The 24185-nt window shown below is 56.3% G+C and overlaps 2 protein-coding genes across 11 annotated transcripts in view; one reads left to right on the top strand and one right to left on the bottom strand.

Moving 5' to 3' along the window:
* Positions 1-13653, bottom strand: part of KLHDC4 (kelch domain containing 4) — a 45275-nt gene extending 31622 nt beyond the window's left edge. The window contains exons 1-4 of one of the 10 annotated variants that reach the window (XM_047712458.1): positions 13477-13653; positions 9943-10034; positions 6433-6488; positions 5633-5768 (exon numbers count right to left, since the gene is read on the bottom strand). In XM_047712458.1, the coding sequence (XP_047568414.1) occupies positions 5633-5768; positions 6433-6488; positions 9943-10034; positions 13477-13575 (383 nt within the window). In that variant the 5' untranslated portion in view covers positions 13576-13653. Of the gene's footprint in view, positions 1-5632; positions 5769-6404; positions 6489-9942; positions 10035-13476 lie in introns of those variants that run through there. The other 9 variants (XM_047712459.1, XM_047712457.1, XM_047712456.1 and 6 more) reach the window with 9 other exon arrangements.
* A 6733-nt stretch (positions 13654-20386) lies between these two features.
* On the top strand, positions 20387-23931 carry LOC125089512 (uncharacterized). The gene is made up of 3 exons (XM_047711739.1): positions 20387-20722; positions 20818-21537; positions 22044-23931. Exons 1-3 carry the CDS (start codon positions 20387-20389, stop codon positions 22146-22148), a joined length of 1161 nt encoding a protein of 386 aa, XP_047567695.1. The 3' UTR covers positions 22149-23931.
* The last annotated feature ends 254 nt before the right edge of the window (positions 23932-24185 follow it).

Here is a 24185-nt window from a genome sequence, read left to right as displayed (position 1 = left end):
GCTGCAGGGAAAGCAGCCCACCAGGACAGGTGGTCTTCCTGAGCCGAGGAGCCAAAGGTCAGAGTTCAGGGATGCTGAGGGCTGCTGGTCTGCAGGGCAGGGAGCTGGGGAGAGAGCACGCTGTGAATCCACACGGGGACCCCACTGGGGCCTTCCAACCCAAGCAGCACAGCTGCAGGGCCGGACCGCAGGCGGCCGGGCAGCCGCAAAGCTGAACGCCTGCGAACAGCCTGAGCTTACCAGGGGCTCGGGGCCCAGCAAGTTCCGACCAGACAGAGCGAAACGTGTCACTGAACACCAGGGCATTCAGTGGAGACCCCGGAAAGGCCACAGCCTGGAGCCAGGCCAGCCAGAGGGAAAGCCTCCAAAGATCACGGCGGTCTGCGGGTGACAGAGCCGCAGGCCAGGACCGACCTCGTCCTTCACTGACAGGAGGACAAAACCCAGACAGCCAGCAGGTAGCGTGCGCCCATCTACCCAGCTGCTGCCGCACGCCAGGAGCACCCTCTGGCGTCTGACCAGCAGCTGACCACACATTCCTAGGAGGAAAATGGAACCCGTTAGAAGAAAAGTCAGAGCAGAAAGAGGCCCGGAAGCGAGATGAGAGAATGAGTACCCGAGGACGCAGAGCAGTTACAAATATGCCCAAGGATTTAAAGGAAAAAAGAACAGAACAAACAGACATGGGAAAGGTCACCAAAACCAAACACCCTCCCGGTGAAAAACACCATTTGTGAAACGAAGACTGCTCAAGTTCACGGCACGTCCACTGGGAACCAGTGGGAACCACAACCCAAAATGAAGCCAAACAGAAAAAGGCTGCCAGAGGCACAGACTGACCGACCGCCAGGAGCACACCTCACCCGACCCCCAGAGCGCCACGAGGGACCTCCAAACCCAACTGCTAAAACGCCAACAGCAAAGAGAAAATCATTTAAGCAGACTTAGAGGAGGAAACAGACACATTAGCTACGGGAGAGCAAAGACAAAAATGACCAGTAACCTCTCATTGGAGCGATGGAAGCCAGAAAACGGAACATCTCTCCGGGCTCTCGGCCTAGAGTTCTGTATCTAGCACGCATATCGGGTAAAACCAAAGTAAAACGAAGACATTTCCACTCAGAAATAAAGCTGAAGGGCGCCTGGGTGGCTCAGTGGGTTAAGCCTCTGCCTTCGGCTCAGGTCGTGATCTCAGGGTCCTGGGATCGAGCCCCACATCAGCCTCTCTGCCTGGCAGGGAACCTGCTTCCTCTTCTCTCTCTCTGCCTGCCTCTCTGCCCACTTGTGATCTCTCTCTGTCAAATAAATAAAATCTTAAAAAAAGAAAAACGCATAAACATTTAGACAAATGTATAAATTAAGAGAAACAAATCAGTGAGATTCTTTTAGTCCCACAAACCTTCCCCACCTTTTAAGGATGATTTCAAAACGACTACATGAAAAGTACTAAGCAAATCACTTTCCTACCAACCTCAAACCAGACCCAGCCTTCAAAGACTAGAACCTAACACAACCCCAGTCATCCTAAAAAATGAGGAAATTCAAGTCAAAGAAAAGAAGCAAAGGGCAAGTCCCAGGGTTGCCGCTCACACACGCAGGCCCCGCGCCGCCGGCTCCCACCAGCACGCGCAGCCCCAGAGAGAAGCCCTTCCGGGGCACCAGTTACAGACAAAGCAAGATCAATTCTACATCTCCACTTCCTGCTGAACTACTTTTTTTTAGTTTTTTTTTTGTTTTTTTTTTTAAGATTTTATTTTTATTTATTTGACAGAGAGATCACAAGCAGGCAGAGAGGCAGGCGGAGAGAGAGGAGGAAGCAGGCTCCCCGCTGAGCAGAGAGCCCGATGTGGGGCTCGATCCCAGGACCCTGAGATCATGACCTGAGCTGAAGACAGCGGCTTAACCCACTGAGCCACCCAGGCGCCCCCTTTTTTTTTTAGGTTCTTAAGAAAAAAGATAATAAAGAAAATCTCCCTTCACTTGCCACCCCTAAAGACGAAGAAAATGGGTTTTAGGGCAAACTAAATTCATCTTCCTTTTTTCCCCTCTTCTGGGAAAGAAAAAAAGTCTGTGCAGTGCCCGTCGGGAGGCGCTCCGGCGCGTTACTGATGCTGCTGAGACCGAACCACCCTAACAGGGTTTTCAACGGGCGACCCGAGTGCACGCCTGCACCGAAGTGCACAGCAAGGAAGTCGCACGACTGCACAAATACACCCTCAACCAGGCGTGCTTACAAGTCCCGCCATTTCAAATAACCTGCCCCACTCGGACATTCTCATCGACGGTGAGGAAAAACAACCCACAGGTCTGTATCAAAGCAACCAGGGAAAAATGAAAACAGAAAAGTTTCTTGGCTACGGAAAGAGTAAGGAGCGAAGTGGCTCGTTCGGGAGTTCGCGACAGGATCTTACAATTCCCGCCCAGAAGTTTCCGTCTCATCAAGTCAAATTTCCAACCTCTTTCTGTTTCGTAACTGTTGAGTGAGTGACAGGGAAACTGCTTCGGAAAGGGGTCTAATCCAGGTCACGATCCGCGCCACATTTCCCCAAGAACGGATTCTCGTGAGGGTCACTGCCAGTTAGAGCTGTTCGCAGAATAAACACGCCGTACTCTAAAATGTCCCGCAGCAGAAGAAAAAAATGCATTTCCCAGAAGACAGCCATAAAATGCACATTCACGTCAAAACATAACACAAAAATAGTATGTTCAGGACCCAATAAGGAGATCTTCCAGAGTTTACGTTTTGCAAAGAAGTCTAGCACTAACGAAATGACCTCCTGGGACAGCCTAAGATATGGAGTCCTCTCACGGAAGACATCGAGGCAGAGGCTGGACCGCTGGGCAGCTCCTCAGGGCAGGCCTGGCCGGCTGGCGCGCACATACACACAGCGGCCCCGAGGGAACTGCTGAAGCCGTCGCCCGGGCCTCACGAAGACGAAGCCGGGCCGCTGACGGGCGGACGGCACGGCACCCTGCTCCGGGCGCGAGGCGAGGCCGGCCTTGCCCACACTGCGCTCTGACCTGTCCCATGAGGCATGCTTACTGCTGCATTACCTGGAAGGGAGTCGTGTCGGGAAAACCCCAAGTGCCCCACTCTCCCACCTCCAAATGCCAAAAACAAGCCCATCAGAACCCAAAGGATCAGACTCCGAAGGGACATTACAGCAGCTTCGGCTTCGTGAAAGCGCGAGTCTGAAAAACGCACGACGCCCTCGGGATCAGAGAAACACGAGACACAGGACACCATCATCAGGAAAGGCAGACTGTTCTTTTCTGTCGCCACATCCCAGCCCCAGAAGGGCGCCTCGCAGGTGAAAGACGCCTCCTGCTTCCTGTGGGAGCCAGCCGGGACCCCCGCAGTGCCCGCTCACCCGGTCGGGGACGCGGCCACTACTCACACGGAGGCCGGCCCTTTCTGAGCTCCAGGGGCCAACGTGGCTTCGGCCGTCTCAGGAGAAAGGCTTCCCGTGTATTAACCTCTCTCCAGAAATTACCTGCTGCTCACTAGCGCGCTAGGCTGACGTTTTAACCGTCTCTGACTGCTACTTTAGGCGAGAACACCTGTGTTTCGTGTGCGTTTCAGCTACGACTTCGGCAGAAACCAGCCGGGGACCAAGAAGACATGATCTCACGACCGCCACCTCCCTGCCGCCCGTCCCCGCAGTTCTCAGCGGCCCCTCCTGCTGGCGGTGACAGCTTCACGGTCTAGGCGCAGCCGTGTGAATGCGCCCTCCCCTCCTCCAGGGAACGGGGTGCTGAGGAGTGAGCCACTGAAGCCTGCACACGTCCGGCCACACCCCCAGCAGCGCCACAGCCCTTTCCTACCTCTCGCTGGGCTGTGTTCCCACAGAAAAGTCACAGAGGGTCTCCAATTACACAATGAAGTCAACCTCACCCTGCAGAACTCCAGAACCCAGGAGAAGAGAAAGAAGAGTGTGCGTGCGGCCTTCCTCTCCCCACACTCCCCGCCACGGTGGAAAAGAAGACAAAGAGCGTGGCCTCTGACATCACACTGAACGAGTCTGTAAGAAGGAAGGTTCTAGGTCTCGGGATTCAATGTTGTAGAACTCGGACTGTAATGACCTTCAGGCCAAAGACTTTACAACCAATTTTCTGTTTCCTGTGGCTCTACTTCATTGGGAAATTCGGAGAAAACAGCAAACCAAGCTTAACTACAAAGACATTATTTAGTCCCAGACTAGCAAAGTCCTCCTCAGGCACGCACATGAATCAGAGCCTGCCCAGCACTCCGGCCAGGTCACTGCATTTAAAAATCGCGACGGCTTTTACACTGATTCTTCAAGAATGCCGTCAATAACTGTGCTTAGAACAGCTAAGAAAACAAACGCAAAAGAAGCCCGAGCCCACATCACGGGATGCGGGCCAGAGTGGGACTGCCCCATCAGAATGTGAGCGGTCTGCGGGTTCAGGAATCCACGGAGGTACGTGGGAGGGCTGGGGACATGGAGAGACCACGGCCGGGACAGGACAGGACTCGTCCTCAGCCTGGAGGCCTGGGGCAGATCACGCGTTCTCAAGAACTGAGGGTCTCTGGCAAACGGATCAAACGTCAACATCCATGACCTAGGGGTGCCTGGGGGGCTCAGTCAGTTAAGCATCTGCCTTTGCCCTAGGTCATGACCCCAGGGTTCTGGGATCGAGTCCTGCTTTAGGGCCCCTGCTCCGCGGGGAGCCTGCTTCTCCCTCCGCCTGCCGCTCCCCCACTTGTGCTCGCTCTCTCTCTGCCAAATAAATAAAAGCTGCAAAAGAAAAAAAAATGCATTCCTTATTAAAACCCAAGCTTACTAAGACCTGACGGCTAAACCCGCAAGCACACCCGTCTTTTCCACAAGACGGACCCGTCCAAATGCCTGCAGGTCTCGGTGCAGCTCAGGTGGCCAAGTCCTCCTCTCAGAACCGGTTTCAGACCCGCGGGTGCCCGTGAGCAGAGAACCCGAGAAAGGACCCCCACGTGCTGTGGGGGATGCTTCCCTCGCACCATGGCAGGCTTGCACAACCTTCTCTCTCCAGGCTGAAAACACATCAGTCGTTCAAATTATTCTCTGCGCCCTGACACTGGTCCAAGTCCGGGCTTAGGACAGTAACAGGAAAGACCAAGGGCCCTTGCTTGTGGAGTTACAGAACCGGACAGCAGCAGCTCTGGCAGAGCTCCCCGGGGTGAGCAGAAGCCAGTGACAACAAGCCGACGTCAGCTGCTTCGTGATCTCTGGTTACGATTCGCTCCTCAGCAACGACGTCGGAACACTCGGCTTCTCCCGAGGAACTCCTCTCTCTGGCCACCAGGTCTGGGGCCCGCGGGAGCCTCTCACTCCGACGGAGGACGGGCGTTTTGCCGTGTGGCTGCGGCGTGCTGGGCACCACACGAGGCAGACCGACTGGGCCTCTTCCCCGAGCTCTTCGGCCACCTGGAGAAGGTGCTCAATGCCGTCTCGTAAGTGAACACGCCGAAGAGCAGAAGCTTCTCGATGCGTCCAAACAGTGACAGCAAGCGCACCCGCATGTCAGTCCCCACCCTTCCGAACCAGGCCGCGTGTCGTCCGCCAACCCCACGAGCACAGAACACAAGGCTCCCAGGGAATGAAGAAGGCAGAGCGTCAGCACAGACACATACCTGGTGCGCACAGCGTCTTGGAGGTGGGTTGGGGATGTCCACTCGGGTCCAGGCGTCCTTCCTGATGTTGTAGGTGTACAGGTCATTATACATAAACGTCTGTGAAGGAAGAGGGACTCCGTGTCATCCGTGAAGCCTCCAACCAAGCGACAGTAAGTGGAAAGTGGGACCTCAATCACTAGCTTTCCCCAGGAAACGCATTTCCTAAAGCCACGTAAATCCCACCAGTGCGGGAAGCCTGCGGCTGGGCCCCTTGGGTCCCTGGGATAATGACAGTCATGCCCAGTAGCGCCTACGGTACCCAGATCCTTGGCTGCCTGGCAAGTCGCCTCTCAGAGTCCAGCCGGGCGCTTAAAGGCGTGCGAGTTCGGAGCGGACGCGGGCAGGAGTCGGGCTCACTGGGATCCTCGTGCGGAGGAAGCCCACCCACACTTTCCTAAGGCTTCACACGCGACTCTGACACGCAGGCCTGTCTGGCCCGCTCGGAAATGAAGCTGAGCTCTTCACTCTACCGCACTCTCCTCCACTTTCCCAAACAACTCTGAGCCCCATCACGAGCTCACGAATCATCAACCCAAAGGGGCAGCAGAGCAGCGACTCGGAAGCTCGCGGAAGGAGCCTGGTGGCCTCTCAAGGACAAGGTCACGTGCCAGTCCTGCAGGCTCAGGACAGTGGGACCAGTGCAAATTTGCTATCACCACTTTAAACTAGTTTTACTCAAAATGAGACCCATGAAAATTTGAGGATGAAAGAAAAAAAATATAATATATACTTTACTTTTTGGCCATTGAAATATTCACCTCCGAAAAGGATTAACTCGTCTTTCTCGGGATGAGCGGAGAGGGAGGCGTGTAACCTGCGAGAGACAGAGGCAGCGGTTCACCACACAATCCGGCCCCGCGTGCCCAGCCCAGAGCCGCCTCCCTCCCGCCAGAGGCCGCATCACCTCCCCAGACTTCTGTGAAAGACAAGCCTGGCAACAGGAATGGAAACTAAGGCCCCCATCCCTTAAAATCAACCTCGCGGCCACAGTACGAGGGGGCCCCCCCGAGCTGGGTGACTCACACAGCTTTTGAGTAAAAACCATCAAGCAGTGAGGAGTCCAGGTGCCCCTAACGTACATGCCACGTTTCCCACAGCTGACCCGTTTCACGGGCCCGTCCCCTTAAGTCACAATCAAAACTGTTCGACAGGGCACCTGGGTGGCTCAGTTGTTAAGCGTCTGCCTTCAGCTCGGGTCACGATCTCTGGGTTGTGAGATCGAGCCCTGTGCTCCGTGTGGAGTCTGCTTGAGATTCCCCCCCCCCCCCCCCGCTCATGCTCTCTCTCCCTAAAATAAATAAATCTTTTTTTTTTAAGATTTTATTCACTTACGACAGAGAGAGACCACGAGAGAGGGAACACAAGCACGGGGGGCTGGAGAGGGAGAAGCAGGCTTCCCGCTGAGCAGGGAGTCCCGTGTGGGGCTCAATCCCAGCACACTGGGATCATGACCTGGGCTGAAGGCAGACGCCTCATGACTGAGCCATCCAGGTGCCCCGATAAATCTTTAAAAAAGGGGGGGGGACTATGCTGTGGAAAGCAGTCTGACAGTTAAAAACACAGAATTAGCACACGACCCAGCAATTCCACTCCTGGGTACACGCAGAGAACCCTGCGAACGCGGACCGGAGCAGAAGCCCGCACGCCGACATTCAGTACAGCGTGCCCGTCCGTCCGTCAACACATGGATGTGGTACGTCCGTACAGCGGAACACTACTCAGTCTTAAAAAGGAACAGAGTTCAGATTCACGCCACGACAGCATGAACCTTGAGGACGTTGCGCTAAGGGAAAGAAGCCAGACACAAAAGAGGGCCGTTGGGTGACCCCACTTCTATCAGAAACTGGGACGTCAAGGCTCCCGGGGCCGAGAGGAGGGGCGTGGGGAGAGACATCCCTGGGTCCAGAGCATCGTGACTGTAAGGAATCCCAGTGACTGCACAGTTAAAAATGGATGAGATGGAAAATTCTATGTTAGATATATTTTACCACAATTTTTTTTTAATTTCAAAAGAAAACCATCTGTTTCCCAAAGGTATTTAACCCCAAATCTTTTTTCCCTTAACAGGTATTAAAATTTTCTACGTAAAATTAACAAGCACAGCTGGGAAACCATAGCCCAAGTGAACGCCACAGCGGCCACAGGGTGCCCGCAGGGTCCCTGCCCCCCACAGCAGGCCATGCCCACCCCCTCAGCCCTGCACCTGCCCCTCTGCTGCACCTGGTCTACGGCCCTTGCTTCCCCACTCAACTCCATTGCCGCCAATACGCAGGGACACGTGCACTCACAAAACCCAGTAAGTTCACGGTTTTTCCTAGAACGTGATGGAGGAGGAGGAGGGACGTTACCACGCTGACTGACCGAAAAGTCTCACTTTATCCCAGCTCCATCGCAACCAATTCCCGGCTGACGGGGAAGCACCAAGGTTCCTAATTATATCCGAACCCTAAACCTGGCTTTTTAGGCATGTTACCTCAGGAACAGTTTTAATGGTCAGCAAGAGGCGGGGGGTCGGGGGCCGATTCACATTCAGAATGGCTTCCCTCGGGGGTGCCGTAGGCATGAAGCCTCCACCATTTCTCGGACTCACTCGCCCTTGCCACTCTGAGGACGGCGTGCGTCGACCACGTGGTAAATGCTGTGTGGCCCTGGGGTAGGAAGCCAGACACGGAAGAGCGCGCCCCGCTCCCTGATGCTGCTCTTAGATGAAGACAGGGACATCGCACAACTCGGGGCGCTGCTGGACAGGGGAGACTAACCCCAGAGGCACGGCCGGCGGCCCCTCCTGATGTGCTGGACCCCGGGCCTCCGCTCGGGCTGGTGGCAGCTCCAGTAAGATTCATCTCATTTCTTTTTTCTTTTTGAAGATCGTATTTATTTACTTCAGAGAGAGAGTGAGAGAGAGAGAGCACGAGAGTAGAAGGTCAGAGGGAGAAGCAGACTCCCCACGGAGCTGGGCGCCCGATGAGGGGCTCGATCCTCCAGGATCACGACCTGAGCCGAAGGCAGTCGCTAACCGACCGAGCCACCCAGGCGCCCCAAGATTAATCTCATTTCTGACAACAATACTAGTGAGATTAGTTTTTATTCTGAGAGGAAGGAAGCAAATCATTTTTCAACCAAACCAAACAGTCTCGTGTGCTTGTGAAGTTAACGTTTTTCCCTTCTCTGAAGAACGCGGCATCTCTTCTAGGCTCGTTTGGCCTTTCCCGATTCCTGACTCAATGCGTTCCGGGTTTCCCCGCTAGCGCGTCAGCAGCGAATACAAGAACCACAGGCCCGAGTCCGCCCGTAACAGAGCTGCAGCTCAGAAGCCAGCAGGACAAGACCTGACACCAAAGAGTAAGGAAGAGGAAAACCAAAGCTCATTCTGGCTCACTCCGAGTACGCGAAATCCTGCAGAAGACTCTCGAGTTCTCCACATAATTTATAAATTCATTTGAGGGGCGCCTGGGTGGCTCCGTGGGTTAAAGCCTCTGCCTTCGGCTCAGGTCATGATCTCAGGGTCCTGGGATCCAGCCCCGCGTCGGGCTCTCTGCTCAGCGGGGAGCCTGCTTCCTCCTCTCTCTCTGCCTGCCTCTCTGCCTGCTTATGATCTCTCTCTGTCAAATAAATAAATAAAATCTTAAAAAAAATTCATTTGAAATGGCTGGTACACGCTTCTGTTTGAAAATCACACCTGTCGTTACGAACAAACAGCAACAAGAGACTATGCCTGTGACACTTCTGCAACGTTTCAAGAACCTAAGAGCTCGCTGGGGCAACGCTCCCGTGTGTGACTCTGACCAGCTGGACCGCTCTCGAGTGGCGCTCCCTGCAGAGCAGCCGAGGGGCCCCGTTTCTGTGTTCCTGTGACTAAAGAGCTGAAAAGCCTCACCCCATCCTTCAGGAGGAAAGTGAAAAGCTGTGTGATGGGCACTTGTCTGGAATGGGAACAGGTTTAATGAGGAAAACATTCCACGTGACTGGTTATTTATGGGAAACACGGTCCCAGGGTGCCTGGAGGGGCTCAGTCATTAAGCGGCTGCCTTCAGCTCAGGTCACGATCCCAAGGTCCTGGGATCGAGCCCCGTGTTGTCAGGCTGCCCGCTGGGTGGTTCTGCCTCCCCCACTCCCCCTGCTTGTGTTCCCTCTCTTGCTGTGTGTCTCTCTGTCAAATAAATAGATAAGATCTTTTAAAAAATAAAGAAAACACGGTGCCAATTTAAAGTGATTTTCCAATATAGGCAAGAAATCTGTCAGCTGCTCGAAGAGTCCTGCCGACGTACCTTGGTGAAGGCGGGGGGCATGGGGTCTCCACGATCTGAGTCTTTGTGGCGTCCAGGGTCTGGAAGTGGGCGATCAGAGCTTCGAGGTCTTCCTGTAGACAGACAAACAGTCACACTTGAGACATGGTTTTAAACTCGCGCCAACCTGCCCGCCCTGTCTGACCCGCCCAGGTCCAGTCACATCCGGGGATGAGAACGCGCACCCCCATATCAGGGACACGGACTCTGACACCTGCAAAAACACTCAGAGCTTGACCCTACGGGCAACGGTCTCGGAAGCACACGGAGAGGCACACACGCTGCATGCACCACCTCATTCCAAACCCTCAGAGTCCCCGCCAAGGGCCTCCCCTTCAGACAAGCCCTCCCCGGCTTCTGCCAGCACCTTCTCACACGGCCACGCCTGGCCACCCCGCCGCACGCAGCGTCTGAGAGCCCCCTGCTCACTCACCCACTCTGCCCCCGCCTCCCTCCCACCAAAGTGATAAAAGGCGACCTGCAAGCAAGACTGTCTACCGAGAACCGCGCCTGCACGGCGAGCGCCGCAGCTGCAGCCACAGCCGAGCTGGGTACGAAGGGCTCCGCTCCTACAGCTGCCGGAGCAGACTTAGAAGGGAAGACGCCAATCTACCTGCCCAGCAGGACGGCACCGGAACCTGGCCTTCCTAAGCCCAGTCGAGTCCTACCCTGCATCTGCCGGTGGTCACACACGCGGGCGACGTGTGACCCGTGCATCACAGGGAAGCTCCCTTCCGTCCTCACGCTCTTCTTCAACGCACTCTCCTCCCCTCACTCATGCAGGCATCTACGTGTCCCCGCCTCCTCCTTCCCTGCTTCTCTCTCCCTCCAACCCCCAGCCTTCATGCCCCAGTTCCAGCTTCCCCAATGTCCTTCCTGAACCTAAAACCCATCCTGCCCACTTCATCTCCCACCCCACCTCCTGGCTCCAAGTGCGCAGGCTGCCTCAGTTCCTTTCATCAAAACGCCACGTTCCTGGGGCGCCTGGGTGGCTTAGTGGCTAAAAGCCTCTGCCTTCGGCTCAGGTCATGATCCCAGGATGCTGGGATCGAGCCCCGTATCGGGCTCTCTGCTTGGCAGGGAGCCTGTTTCCTCCTCTCTCTCTCTCTCTCTCTCTGCCTGCGTCTTGCCTACTTGTGATCTATGTCAAATAAATAAGTAAATAAATAAAATCTTAAAAAAAAAAACAAAAACACCACATTCCTCAGCCTGAACACCCGCTGCAGCCCTCCGCCTCCCCTGTGTGTACCCCTGAGCCCCGAGGAAGCACCCACTTTCTGGGACAGAGGGCGCCTTACTCTCACGCATTTCCTTATACTCTTACGGCACGTAAACGCACCCCAAAGTGACATGTATGAATTATCGTTTCACACGTTTCAACTTCACGTCACCAGCATCAGAGTGTGAACTCGCCTGCAACCTGCTACGTGGCTCGATGCTGCGGAATGAAGTCGGACGCCCCGACCGCATTCCTGTTCACTGTGGCAGAGGTACCGCTCCAGCCCGGCTTCTCCACTCATCCTGCCGCTGCTGAACATCTGGGGCAAATCCAATGGTTTGTTTTCACAAACACTACCGGGGTCAATTTTGTGAAATGTCTTTGTGTAGCTGGAAGTTTCTCCAAGGTAAGCCTTCAAGTGCGTAACTGCTTCGTGGCAGCTCACTTTTCTCGATAGGGACAAACTAGGGTCCAAAGGGGCTCTGCCAATTTTCGCCCTCATGGCGGTCTTCAGAAGCACCCACTATCCCGCCACGTCTATGGGAGCAGATGCCTGAAGGCCTCCTACCGACCACCACATCCCCCGTGCAAAACCGGTGCCGCGGGCCAGCAGGGCAAACTGCTGACCCACTGGGATGTTACGGAGAGCTGGCCGAAGGGACTGCCCGTCGGGAGTCACGTTACTCCGGGGCGCCTGGCCCAGTGTCCTTCATAAAACACCTTCAACACACGCAGCGTAGAAGCAGGAGGAATGTGCGTGACACCCAAGTGAAGTTGTCACCAGGTTCACATGAGTTCTGCGGGAGGCAGAACTCCCAGCTGTCCCCAAGATGCTCCCCTCAGGCCCCAGCCAGGAAATGATGGGACGCACACTCGTGATGAGATTACGTATGTGACACAACGGACTTTAAGAAAGGGAGAAGGGGGGCGCCTGGGGGGCTCAGTGGGTTAAGCCGCTGCCTTCGGCTCAGGTCATGATCTCAGGTCCTGGGATCGAGCCCCGCGTCGGGCTCTCTGCTCAGCGGGGAGCCTGCCTCCTCCTGTCTCTCTCTGCCTGCCTCTCTGACTACTTGTGATCTGTCAAAAAAATAAAAAAAAAAAAATCTTTAAAAAAAAAAAAGGAACGAAAGGGAGAAGATCCTCTGTGTGCCTGACCTAACCAGATGACCAGCGATTTTCAAGATCTGTTCTGAGGAAGGATGAAGGCACCATGCAAAGTCCCAGGCCCCAGACCTGACAGGCTCTCTCTGTCCACAGGGGAGCCACTGTCATCCCCCAAGTACGGGGCTCCGCAGAGAGACGGGAACAGGAGCGAAAAGCAGCCACCAGTCACAGCACTTGCTGTGTGCCAAGCAGTGTTATAAAGGCGCCCCACATGGAGCACCTGGGTGGCTCAGCGAGTGAAGCCTCTGCCTTCCGTTCAGGTCATGGTCCCAGGGTCCTGGGATCGAGCCCCACATCGGGCTCTCTGCTCGGCGGGGAGCCTGCTTCCTCCTCTCTCTCTGCCTGCCTCTCCGCCTGCTTGTGATCTCTCTGTCCAATACATAAATAAATAATCTCTAAAGGTGCCCCACAACCTAACTATCTTCTGTGCCACGACCCCACGCAGGCCCGTGCGGTGCCCCGTGGGACACTGAGACGCGTAGGTTGCACCGACAGTCGTGCTCCTCCGAGGCCTTCCAGCCAGCTGCAGCGGAGAGGAAGTGCAAACCCATGCCTGGGGCTGCAGGGCCCGTGCAGGCGACCGGCGAGGAAAAGCCCACCCCGTTATTCCACAGATGGGGAGACTCAAGACAGGAGCGGCTCTGAAGAAGGGGCAGCGCGGAGTCGGAGCTGGGACCCGGGGACACCTGGTCGCACGGCCGCTGGGCGCCGCGTCCCCGCTGACTCGCCGCTGAGTCCCGCCGTCAGCCCGCGCGCCCCAGCTGCCGCGCCAGCTCGCGGTGCGGACCGAAGCCCGGGCCGTCGGAAAGCACCGCCACAGGGAGCGGGGCCCGGGGCGCTGAGCTCAGCCCGGCCCCTCCGCAGACCCGGCCGGGGCAGGACGCCGAGACCGGGAGAGACGCTGCGGCGGTCGCGGCACCCGGCGGCACGCGCCCTCGGAAGCCCGCGGCTCCGGCTGCAGTGCGGCTCGCCCACCCCCTCTCGAGGGATGGGGACGGAGGCCCGGAGACTGCGACCCTCGCCGCAGACCGCGCGGCGCCTCCCGGCCGACGGAGCCCGACGGGACCCGGGACCCCGGCGGCGGGCGGCTGGCGCACGGAGCCTGGCAGCCGGCCCCGCTCACCCCCGCTCACCTCCTCCTTCCGCGAGCGCTTCGACACCTTCTTCTCCATTTTGGCGGCGGTCTTCTCGGCCCCGCGGCCTTTCTTCTCCTTCTTGCCCTTCTTGCCCATCGCGCCGGTCCGCGGTGGTACCGGGATTCCCCTAGCGGCGGGCAGCGCAGCGCGGCGCGCCGGAAATACGCGCTCGCCGGGCCGGCGCGCGGAGACGCGTCACTTCCGCCCCGCGGAGACGCGTCACTTCCGCCCCGCGCGCGCACGCCCTTCCGGCCGGCGGGCGGGCGCTCACGTGGCCGCGGGAGGTGGAGATCCGGGAAGGGAAACGCCGAAGCGCGGCGCGGAGGCTGGAAGCGCGGTCACCGGAAGGGCCGGCCGCCGGGGCCTCGCGGGGGAGGGCGCCGGCCGCCGCGAAATCCCCCGCGCTCCGGGCTCACCCCCGCGGGCCCCGAGGCGGACAGCCGTCCCGGCCTCCTGCGGCCCCCCGGACGGCGCCCGCCCCTCGCCCGCGGAACTCGCCGCGCCCCGCCTGCGCGTCCGGGACGCCGGCTCCTCCGCCGCGGCCCGCGGAACGACCGTGCTCTCTGGGCTGTTCCGGAGCCCCGCGCCGTGCAGGGAGCGCGGGAGGCGCGGCGGGGCCCGGCCGCCTGCAGGAGCCTCGAGCGCGCGGGCGGCGGACGCGCGGGCGCCGGGGAGCAGCAGCGGGGTGTCGCGGTCGCCGTCTCCTGCCCGCGCGGCGTGGCCGTGGGAGCGCCCCGGCCCCGGGGCGCCCTCGCTAGGGTCGTGGTCCGGGGGTCGAGCCCCCGTCGGGCCCTCGGCTGGGGCGGGGAGCTGCGTCCCCCCTGCCGGCTTGTGATCCGTCTGTCCGACGCGTCAGTGAGACTCAGGAAGGAGCGCGCCCGACCCTCTCCTGCTTTCCTGAGATTGAGCACCCTGGAGGCGACACGCTCGCGGCCGAGTGGCCCTTGCGTCGCGGAGCGTTTGTGGGACATTCGTTCCCGCGGGGCTCCAGGGGGCTGAGGAGGGGAGCGCGGTCGCTCTTGGAACTCAGGAGCGTCCGGTAGATATAGGGTTAATGCTTTGTCACCCGAAAGCGTCGCGAAGCGAGTTGAAGCTCCCGGTGGGGTTCGGTGGTTTACGGGAGGTTGAAGCGCTCGTTACCCGGAGAGAAGCCGGAATACGTGGAAGGAGACCAGAATCCGGAAATAGTAAGATTAACTACGTGTTCCTATTTCAGTGAAATCGCGTTTTTGAAACTTTGATGGGTGATCGTAACAACGAAGAGATCGTGAACTGTTACAGTGTAGCTTTTCCTGCGGTCAGGCGCCCTCTGCGGCCTTCGAGCCGGGACCCAGGAGAGAAGAAATGCCGAACCCGGGCGCGGGCCGCAAATAATCCGTGTGCCTGGGAGATTCTCCCACGTGTGGAATGGGTGGTGCGGTTATTTGCCTGTTTCCCATCCGGAAAAATGAGTGTTTACCAGCCTTCCTCCTGCACAGCATTCTTGGGAGAATCAAGCAAAATAACAAAAAAGCTTAGAAAAGTTTAGCAAAATACAAATTTAGGAGATTCCTGTGCTGTGAAGTCACGAATTTGAGCGGCCGAGAGCAGGACAGGCAAGGTAACAATGTCAACTTCCGCACGAACATTGTATCAGAACACAAGACCGGCCACTGGCTTCCAGGAGCTTCCTTCTAACAAGACAGATAAAGGTATGATACATGTGATGTCGCCCCTCAGATGCTTTTTGAAACAAAGCAAGGAATGAGGAGGGACCAGGGAAGGAGAGGAAGGAAGGCAATAAGGGAAATCAAACCATTGTTTCACACATTCATCTAGCGATCAGGACATCCAAGGGGAAAAACCCAGTGTCGTTGCCACATTGGAAATTTTGCTTTGAATGCAAAATTCTCTCCTCTTTGGAGTTAAAATGTGGTGTTTAATTTCCAAATGTTTGGGGACCTTTTTGTTATTTTTTAATATTTATTTCACTAACCTGAGATCTCTGAGAGTTTAGTGCTCTCGCTCTCCCTCTAAATACTGCTTCAGGTGCATCTTACAAATTTTAATATGCTCTGTTTTGATTTTTCATTCTGTTCAAGATACTTCCTAATTTCCCTTTTGAATTCTTCTCATATCCCCGGGTTACTTAGAAATGTGCTCTTTCGTTTCCAGATATTTGGAGATTTTCCGAAGATCTTTCTGAAGTTTTTGTTTTTCCTCTTAACTGCTTATACGATTTTATCTTCATTCTTATTGCCTGTAGTTTCACTAAGGTACATTTGGATGTTAATTTCTTTTTATTTATCGTGTTTGGGGTTCAGTAGGCTTCACAAAGCTAGGGATGGCTCTCTCGTTTTCAGAGAATCCAGTTCTTTCACTGCTCTTCTCCTGGAGCTCTAATTAACTACATGACATCCCTTCTCAGTCTCTGTTCCAGGTCTCTTCACCAATTTCCCCCATTTTCCATTTGTTTGTCTCTGTGCTGCATTCTGGATAATTCTTTCTGATTTACATACTAGTCCATAGGCTCTTTGCCCAGCTCCATCCAATGTCTTTCTGACAGCCCAGGCAGTGAGAATTTAGGCTGAAAGTCCAAGGAAGGGCTGGGATATGGTTCCAGTACCCCAGGATCTTTCATTCTCACCCTGCTCAGCACCGAGGTGATGTCCTTGTGGCCCCAAGTACCAGAGGGCGGTGTTGCTTCTGCTCTACTCTCGCCTTCAGACGCAGCCCTTAGGGCTTGAGCTTCATCGGAGATCCTCTTACCCTTCTAGATCCCACCTGGGCAGCCTTGGACTTGATGACATTTTTTCTTACCCTTTGAGGCTGTCAAAACCAAAGTCAAACATGGCAACCCTTGCTCATGCCTGGAAGCAAAAGCCATTCACAGAACCTAGTTTCTACCCAATTTTTTTGTTCTTTCTGTTGGGTTCCAATTTGGTGGTGCTCAACTTGTTAGCTCTGAAGTGTCTTTAAGAAACTCATTACAACTGATCCAGCATTTTTAGTCGCTTTGAATGGGAAGGTTGGTTCACATAACCCGGTCTTCCATGTTACAGCCTTGCTTCCTTTTTTAAATGGTACTTTTCAGTATGTAATTAACACATACTGATTTTTGAAATTTGGAAAACACAGGTCTAAGAAGGAAACTTCAAAGTCGCCCACGGGCTTCCCTCCCACATGCAACCACTCTGCATCTGTGGACTTTCCTATTGACTGATGGCCAGCAAGGGTCTGCGTTGTCTTTCCCTCACCTGCTTAGCTCTTGTGTGGGAGACCTCCTTCACTCTTGCTTCTCTTGCTTCTCCCGTGTCTTCTTTACCCCTGGATCTCAGAGCATCACATGAAGATCTAGAACGGTCCGTAAGTCGTTAGATGTAGACACCGGGGAGAAGGAAACACGGGAACCTGGACGATAGCACAGGAAATGGAACAGAAGACGGCAGTCACGCTGGCTATGGTCATTGCAAGCACGGAAGCACCTTTAACATCACAGGGGCAGCAAGGGGTCGGCGAGCAGGCCCGTGCATGTCACCCACGTGAGCCTGTAAGTCCCATCCATTCTGTGGCAAGTGTGTCCCATCAGCCTACCCAGACACAGCCCAGAGTCAGCTTTCCTGAACACAGTGGTCAGAGATGGCAGACAAGAGAAAATACAGTCAGAGAAAACAGTGCCAATCTGTCCCTAGTGATTATTTGATTTTAAGAAGGTAAAACTCCAACTTGCCAAATAGTTGGAGACACTGGTGATTCCTAAAGGAACTTGATTTTTTTTTAAATCCCAGTAAAAAAAATAAAAATAAAATCCTGCTAATATCACTACGCTGAGCGTCTGGCCCTTGAATCCAGGAACCAGCTGTTTGCAAACTCACTCACCTCGTAGGCAACGACTTATACCAAGGGCTGCTCGTGGTATCCCCTTACATTCCAGCTGCCTGGCTATTAAGTTCAATCACACCCACTAAAACCTCCTTGCTCTCAAGAAGGGCTTTTTCTGTCATTGTTCATCCACATGGCTCTGATCTCAGGCCATCTGGCAGAGGCAGGTGTTAACCCTTCACGGAAGCACGGTTGTGAAAACTGCATTCTGGGCACAGAGCTCACCACATCCTCCTTCCCTTGTCCACACTAGTGAATGATGCAATTCATAGAACATGTGCGATTAAAGAAAGGCCTTCTCCATCAGAGACTCTGAGGACTGGTCTGTCCTAAGATGCACCCCGTGACTGGACTGGCGAACTGGTGTCGTCTTGCCTAGTTTCTCAATGACACGCCAGGAATAACAGAGTATCTGATTTCCAGGTAAGTCAGGATTTTCCCACTATCGCGCTTCCTCCAATGGTCCTGAGAATTCACTAGAAACCCACTGTGTTAGAATCACCCACGCGCTGTAGCTCCCTTCCCCTAGATTTAATCTCCCTTCCGCCTTGCCTTGTTCACTTTCCTATCCCCAGATGGCAAGGTCACACTCTTTGTTAAATGTTCACAAACTGAGTAAACGGTGAATGCATAAAGTCCCCTCGTGACGGACAAGGGCTGCGGAAAGCGTTGTCCAGCTCGGGCAGACGAGGGGAGGATTTCAAACGTTCTAGAATAGCAAGCCGCACTACACACAGATCATCTGTTCCCGAAGAATAAGAAGGGCCCATGTTGGGAACTCGGGTGAGGTTCGGGTGGGGATTTAGGAAGGTGCAGCAGAGGAACATAGGGTCACTGAATGAATTCACAGTTGCTAGAATGAGAGAGAAGCCCACAAAAAAACTGTTGAGTTTTGAGTAAAATGCAAATCCCATCTTCCCCGTGAATGGACTTTGCGTGAGACTTGATGGTTTCCAACCTTTATTTCCATCCCTTGCCAGCTCTGCCGTCAGCTCTCTGAACCAGGCCTCTCGTTTCCCTTCCTTCCTTTGTACCCCCACTTCCCTGTTTATGTTTTGCCCGAGTGGGAGAAGGAAGGCCTTAGAGGGGAATTTAGCAGCAACAGGAGATGGTTAGTGCTGAAAATAAACACACCAATTACTCCTCCCGGAAAATGGGTGGAAGCAGATCCAAGGCAAAACCCTAATGCCAGTGACATCGGTGTGAAGCCACCTGAGGCCCTCACACTCGCGCTCTGCCCCGGGGACCCTCCCACGAGGGCCTCCACTCTGGGCCCCTCGCATCCCCTCTAAGCAGGTCCCAGGTCTTAGGCTCTTAATGTCCTCTCTCTTCAAAGACACAGTTAGTTCAGGACTTTATACATAATGAAGATTGCCCCACGTCCTAGGTCATCGGGGAAATGCAAAGTAAACCGAGGAGACCGCATCATCCCACGCCCATTAGAACAGCATCCAGACACAGCCGGCACCAGATGCCGGCAGGGATGCGGAGCCCCCTTTGCGTGGCAGCGATGCCACTAACGTTACTATCCCCAGTGCATTCAAAACCAAGTAGCCGGCCTGTATGACCAGGGCTGGGAGTCGGTACAGCAGGTGGGGGCTCAGCCGCCAGTGCCAGGCTCCGGGAAAGTAGGGTCAGGGGACACAGTCCCACCGCAGGCTCCCAGGGCCGGCACGCAAGGCTCTTGGTGTCATTACGAGCTGCTCGCTGACTGGTTGTTACTCATGCGTCTTAAAGGTTGCTTTCCGGCAGGCAAAGCCCATGTCCCAGATTTAGCTGAGGTTTCCAGACAAGGAAACGGCCGCCAGGCTGCGCGGCCAGCAGGGGGCGAAGACGACCCCTCCCAGGGAAAACTGGCTCTGCCCGCAGGCACTGGGGCCACGCTCACATTGATTTCTATTTAATAAACGTAGGGACGTGTGGTGGGGCGTGCCACTCTTGATCTCAGGGCGGGGAGTTCAAGCCCCATGTTGGGCGTGGTGATTACTTAAAAATAAAACTTAAAATGTATATATTTAATAAACACAATAAGAAAAAAGAGATATAAAAACTAGCAAAGAAAAAAAAAGCATGCCCTCACTTTAAAATTACCCGGGGGGCGCCTGGGTGGCTCAGTGGGTTAAAGCCTCTGCCTTCCGCTTGGGTCATGATCCCAGAGTCCTGGGATCGAGCCCCACATCGGACTCTCTGCTCAGCCAGGAGCCTGCTTCCTCCTCTTTCTGCCTGCCTCTCTGCCTGCTTGTGATCTCTGTCAAATAAATAAATAAAATCTTTAAAAAACAAATAAATAAAATAAAATTACCCGGGACTGGGACACCTGGGTGGCTCCCTCAGTGAAGCGTCTGCCTTCAGGTCATGATCCCCGGGTCCTGGAATTGAGCCCGCCATCTGGCTCCCTGCTGAGAACTTCCCCTCCCCCTCTCACCCCCCCACCCTGTGCACGCATTTGCCTGCTCTCTCCCAAACAAATACAATATAAAATGAAATAAAATAACCAGGGATTATGAGAACTGGACATCTTTGTCTCGCCCCACCCCTCCCCGTTTCTGACCCTTGTCCCTGCCCAGTCCCCCGGCCCCAGCTCCCACAGGGAAGTCCCAGGGGTCTGCATTTGCTGCCCCAGCGTTCTTGAAAGTGGAAGGTGGGGTGTCTCATTTCCTCTTGAGTCAGATCACTCTGGTCTGTGACCCCCGGGGCCACTGCCCAGAGACAACCTGACCGTTTTGGGCCAAGGTCATGGGCAAAAAGGGTGGAGGGACAGGATGTCAGCGCAGGTAGAGCAGCAACAGCAGATAGGGCTTCCTTGGAGATGATGAGCAGGCCATGTTCCTAGTGGACCCCCTGCTCCCACGGCCCCCGGCCCCCAGCCAGGCCCAGGGCCAGGGGACTGTGGACACAGTGCCCACGACAATGACAAAGAAGCCTGGGAGGCGAGCATCACCCCACCACCTGCACCTTATAACCCAGCAGCCTTGAAAGGCCCTTGCGGGGGGCGGTGGTCCGGGTCACACGCGCCTGGAGCCCGCCGCCACCCCGCCCCCCGCAGATGATGCAACACCCGTTCCAGTTTGCTAATGAGCCCCAAGCCTGCAACGCCACGAGCGGCCACGAGAGGGCGGCCCTGCGCCGCGGACGGCGGCCCCGGCGCCGCGTGCTGCGAACCTTGCATCAGCTCCCACGTGCGCTGTCCCCGCAGCAGGGCAGGCGTCCGGCCAGTGCGGCCTTCCCGGTGCACGTGCGGCCTGCGGTGGCACTCACGCCAGAGGTCCTCGGTGCGCCCGGGGACCTCACCTGCAGGCCGGCCGGGAGGGTCCCCGCCGGGGATAGCCAGGAAAAGTGGCTTTTCCCAGTGTCCGAGTTGGACCTCCGGGATGAACCGTGTGTTAGAAGCCGCATCTCGGTTTCCCTTTGTGCTTTGAGACGGGCTTGGGGCAGACTTCGCCGGCGTTTCCCCGGGTTAATTGAGGGAGGAAGTAGAGGCTGCCGGTGGTGGATGGGGGAGGGGGTGCTTGGCTGCAGCCCTGGGCCCCGGGAGAGTCTGGGGAAAAGGGCAGCAACCAGATCCCAGGATGTTTGCCGTCCCTGCTGTCCCTTCCGTCACCACCCCCGGTGGCTGTGCAAGCCCGTGGGTTAGTTTGTTCAACTGTTCTGAAGCCAAGCGGTGCAGAAAGGCTCCCAACTGGTGAGGAGAGCGCAGGCCGAGGGCTCCCCGAGGCTGTTGGCGGGGTGATCCTGACCGTCCCCAGTAGCGTCTCCGTCTTCACAGTGCTCCGGCTCTGCTGGGAGGACGCAGCTCCCAGCGGCAGCCACACGCCCTTCTCCGCCCGCCTCCCGGGGCTTTCTGGCGCCTTCCGCCCTCTGCTCGCCCGCCGGCCCCCTCCCCTTGCCCCAGCCCTCCGGCACTTCCACCTGCGGCTCCACCGGCGCTTTTGTTCCTGCTGCCCTGCGTTCGTTTCCCATCAGGTGCCCGTGTTCTCGTTCACGGTCATTTTAGACTTCCGACAAGTCGCCGAGACCTTCCGAGAGTCCTTGTGTGCTCATCTCCTGCGACCACAGCGAGTGGGTCGGAAGGAGAGACGCCCACCAGGGCCTGACTGTCCGCCGCACCCCCGACCTCATCTGGATGTTGCTGGCCTATCCACAAACGTCCTTGGTCCGGTCTCCACCGCGACCCCACGCCGGAGACCGCACTTTCAGGTACAGCTCGCTTCTCCGAGAGCAACCCCTCACCCGTCCCACCCTGCGTGGGTCCTGGGCCTGGGGGCTCCAACTGCCGCTCTTGGGCGACAACATCCCCCTGCGTGGCAATTCCCAGCATCCCTTGGGTGCCGCTGGGCTATGGGTGAAGGTGGCTGTGGGCATTCATTTGCCATTCTCCCTACCCTCTCCCCTGTAAGAACTTTTCCTGCATCCTTTTAGGGAACCACTGGCATCCTTATCACGCCAGTTGCCCTGCTCTCAAGTTTCGAAGTATCAGTCTTTCACTACTTAGTATATAAACCACAGGCTACCAAGCCTCACCTCGCTGAGATGGGCAGATGCAGAGTCCTCTGGGGGTGAGACTCATCTAGAATCCGGCGTAGAAGTAGGGATTAAAGCCTCTTTGAGATTCTCCTTACTTAGAGTCCCCTCTGTCCTTCTGTGACTGTCCTTTTCCGCCCCACAGGATGCCCACAGTAACATATCAAAGCATCTCCCTACAGAACTTTTGGCTAGCAGCCGCCTACCCACCGGATGCTTCCCCAGACCTCACAGTCAACGCACTGATGCAGGATGTCATCGGAGACTCCCTTCCAAGCCCCACATAGAGGCTGGCAGGAGGAGCTCTTCGCTCCAAAAGACTAAGGACAATCTCTTCTTACCGAGGCCGGGCCCTCCTGAGGACCTGTATCCTAGCAAACCCATGTCTTTGTCCAACTACCCCTAAATCATTGGGTTCAGCTCAAAACATCCAAAGAAACTCAGGGGTAAGATGCAGAAACCCGAATGTCTCCCAGCTGTGCACCCAGGACTCCCAGCACTGGTTTCTGCTCCCAGGGGCCCCGGAGCACATGGGTACCAGAAGGTCCATGATTTCGTTCACGAGGTCACTCTGTTTCACCATGACAGTGCAATGGGGCCAGAACATTTGGGGCTCCAAGCTGTGCCAGTCACCAGAGGAGACTGCTGTCCGAGTCAGGGATCACAGTAAAGCCGGTAACCCGTGGGGCCATCCCTGGGCAGGGCAGAACTGTGTACCCAACGCTGCCCCGCCCTGCCGGCCCCAAGTGCAAAAACAGGACATCCTCCTGACCCCCAGGGTCACAGGGTAGCTGAAGAGCCTGGGGGAGGATCTGAGAGCAGAGCCTGGAGCAAGTGACAAGGGGGAAGCGCTGTCCGGAGAGCCCGGCACAGGGAACCCACGACCAGTGTGAGCTCTCATGGCCCTGATGGGGCACCAGGGCGATGGGGGCTGGCTTCCCCGTCCCTGTCCCTGGCCTAGGCTAGGCCGGTTCCCTGCTCCCCCGCTCCCAACCCCGCAGAGACACAGTTAGTTCTAGACGAGCGCCTTTCGTCCCCGCCCCACCCCAGACCCCTTGCAAGCTTCCGGAAAGCCCCTGCTTTGTTTTGCAAATCAGGGGACTGAGCACAAACAAAGGAAGTGCAGGTTCAGGAGGCTGCGGGCAGCCGGGATGCGGTGGGGAGGGGTCCTGTACCCTCCTCCCAGCCCCCAGGCCAGACGTGCCGCGTGTGCTCAGGCGGCTGTGTCCCCTCCGCCCAGGAACATTCCCTGTGAGCACCCATGGTCCCCTCGGGCTCCCCCCACGGCTAACCCTCTCCAACCATCACCGCTCCGTGTTCTGCACAAAGAGACCAGAACAAACGCCTTCTGGCCCCAGCGGTGGTGTGAGAAGTCCGACACCCAGGGAGAGTAAACCCATTCTTGGGAGCACAGAGGGGGCTGGGCGACGGCGACGTGTCGCTGTAGGCTCTGACGGTAGCCCGTTACTGCTCAAAAAAGTAAAGTCCATACAATTTTTTAAAAAATTAAAAAAAATCAAGGCAAGTCTCTGTAGCTTGGCTGGTGCCGTTCCCATGAGGCTGGGGGTCCTGTGCCCTTGGGCCAAACGTCACCTCTCTCCCCCTCCATGCCCGCAGGGGTGGGCGGCGCGGTTTCTTTAAGGGCAGGACACCACGTGCAGGCAGGGCCCATGCAGCCCTCTGGGCCTGAGGGTCCCCCCACGCCCACCACAGTCTCCTGCTCAGGCCACCAGGGCCATGCACCACAGCAGGGACAGACCGGCTCTCCCAGGGCTGAAGGCAGGAAGGCTGAGGCCGAGCTGTGGGCGGGTCCTCTGGCAGGTCCCTCCTTGGCCTGCCCAGTCCCAGGGCTTCACGGAGTCATTGCTCTGTGCCACCGTGAGATCTCAGGTTAAGGGATCAGCTAATGCCATGTTAACCAACCCCTCTTGGGGGACCCTATCTCCGATGGAGGGGACTTGCGGAGGAGATGGGGCTTGGCTCTTCCACGTGTGAATTTTGCAGAGATACAATTCTTGTCCTCGGAGCCACACGACTCTGTGCTCGTGCTCACGTCCTCTCTCTCTCTCTCTCTCTCTCTCTCTCTCTCTCGGTGATGCCGGGCCGGGACGCTCAGGGCCTTCCCGCTCTCTTCACTAATCCCATCACGTCGTTCTCATCAGGAGGCTGGAAGCCCGGCGAGCTGGACCTCTGGAAGGCCTGGTCTCCTGCTCGCTTACGGGGGTATATTTCTTTGAGGACAGCCGGGACATATTCTCGGTGCTTTGCTTAATTTGCCTGGTGTGCGAGATAACAGGCTCTCTGTCATCCTCAGAGTGTGACTG

Source organism: Lutra lutra, chromosome 17 (assembly GCF_902655055.1).
Source record: "Lutra lutra chromosome 17, mLutLut1.2, whole genome shotgun sequence".
Taxonomy (NCBI): Eukaryota; Metazoa; Chordata; class Mammalia; order Carnivora; family Mustelidae; genus Lutra; species Lutra lutra.
Note: the sequence above shows the minus strand (reverse complement) of the source record. Positions and strands in the feature narration are given on the sequence as shown.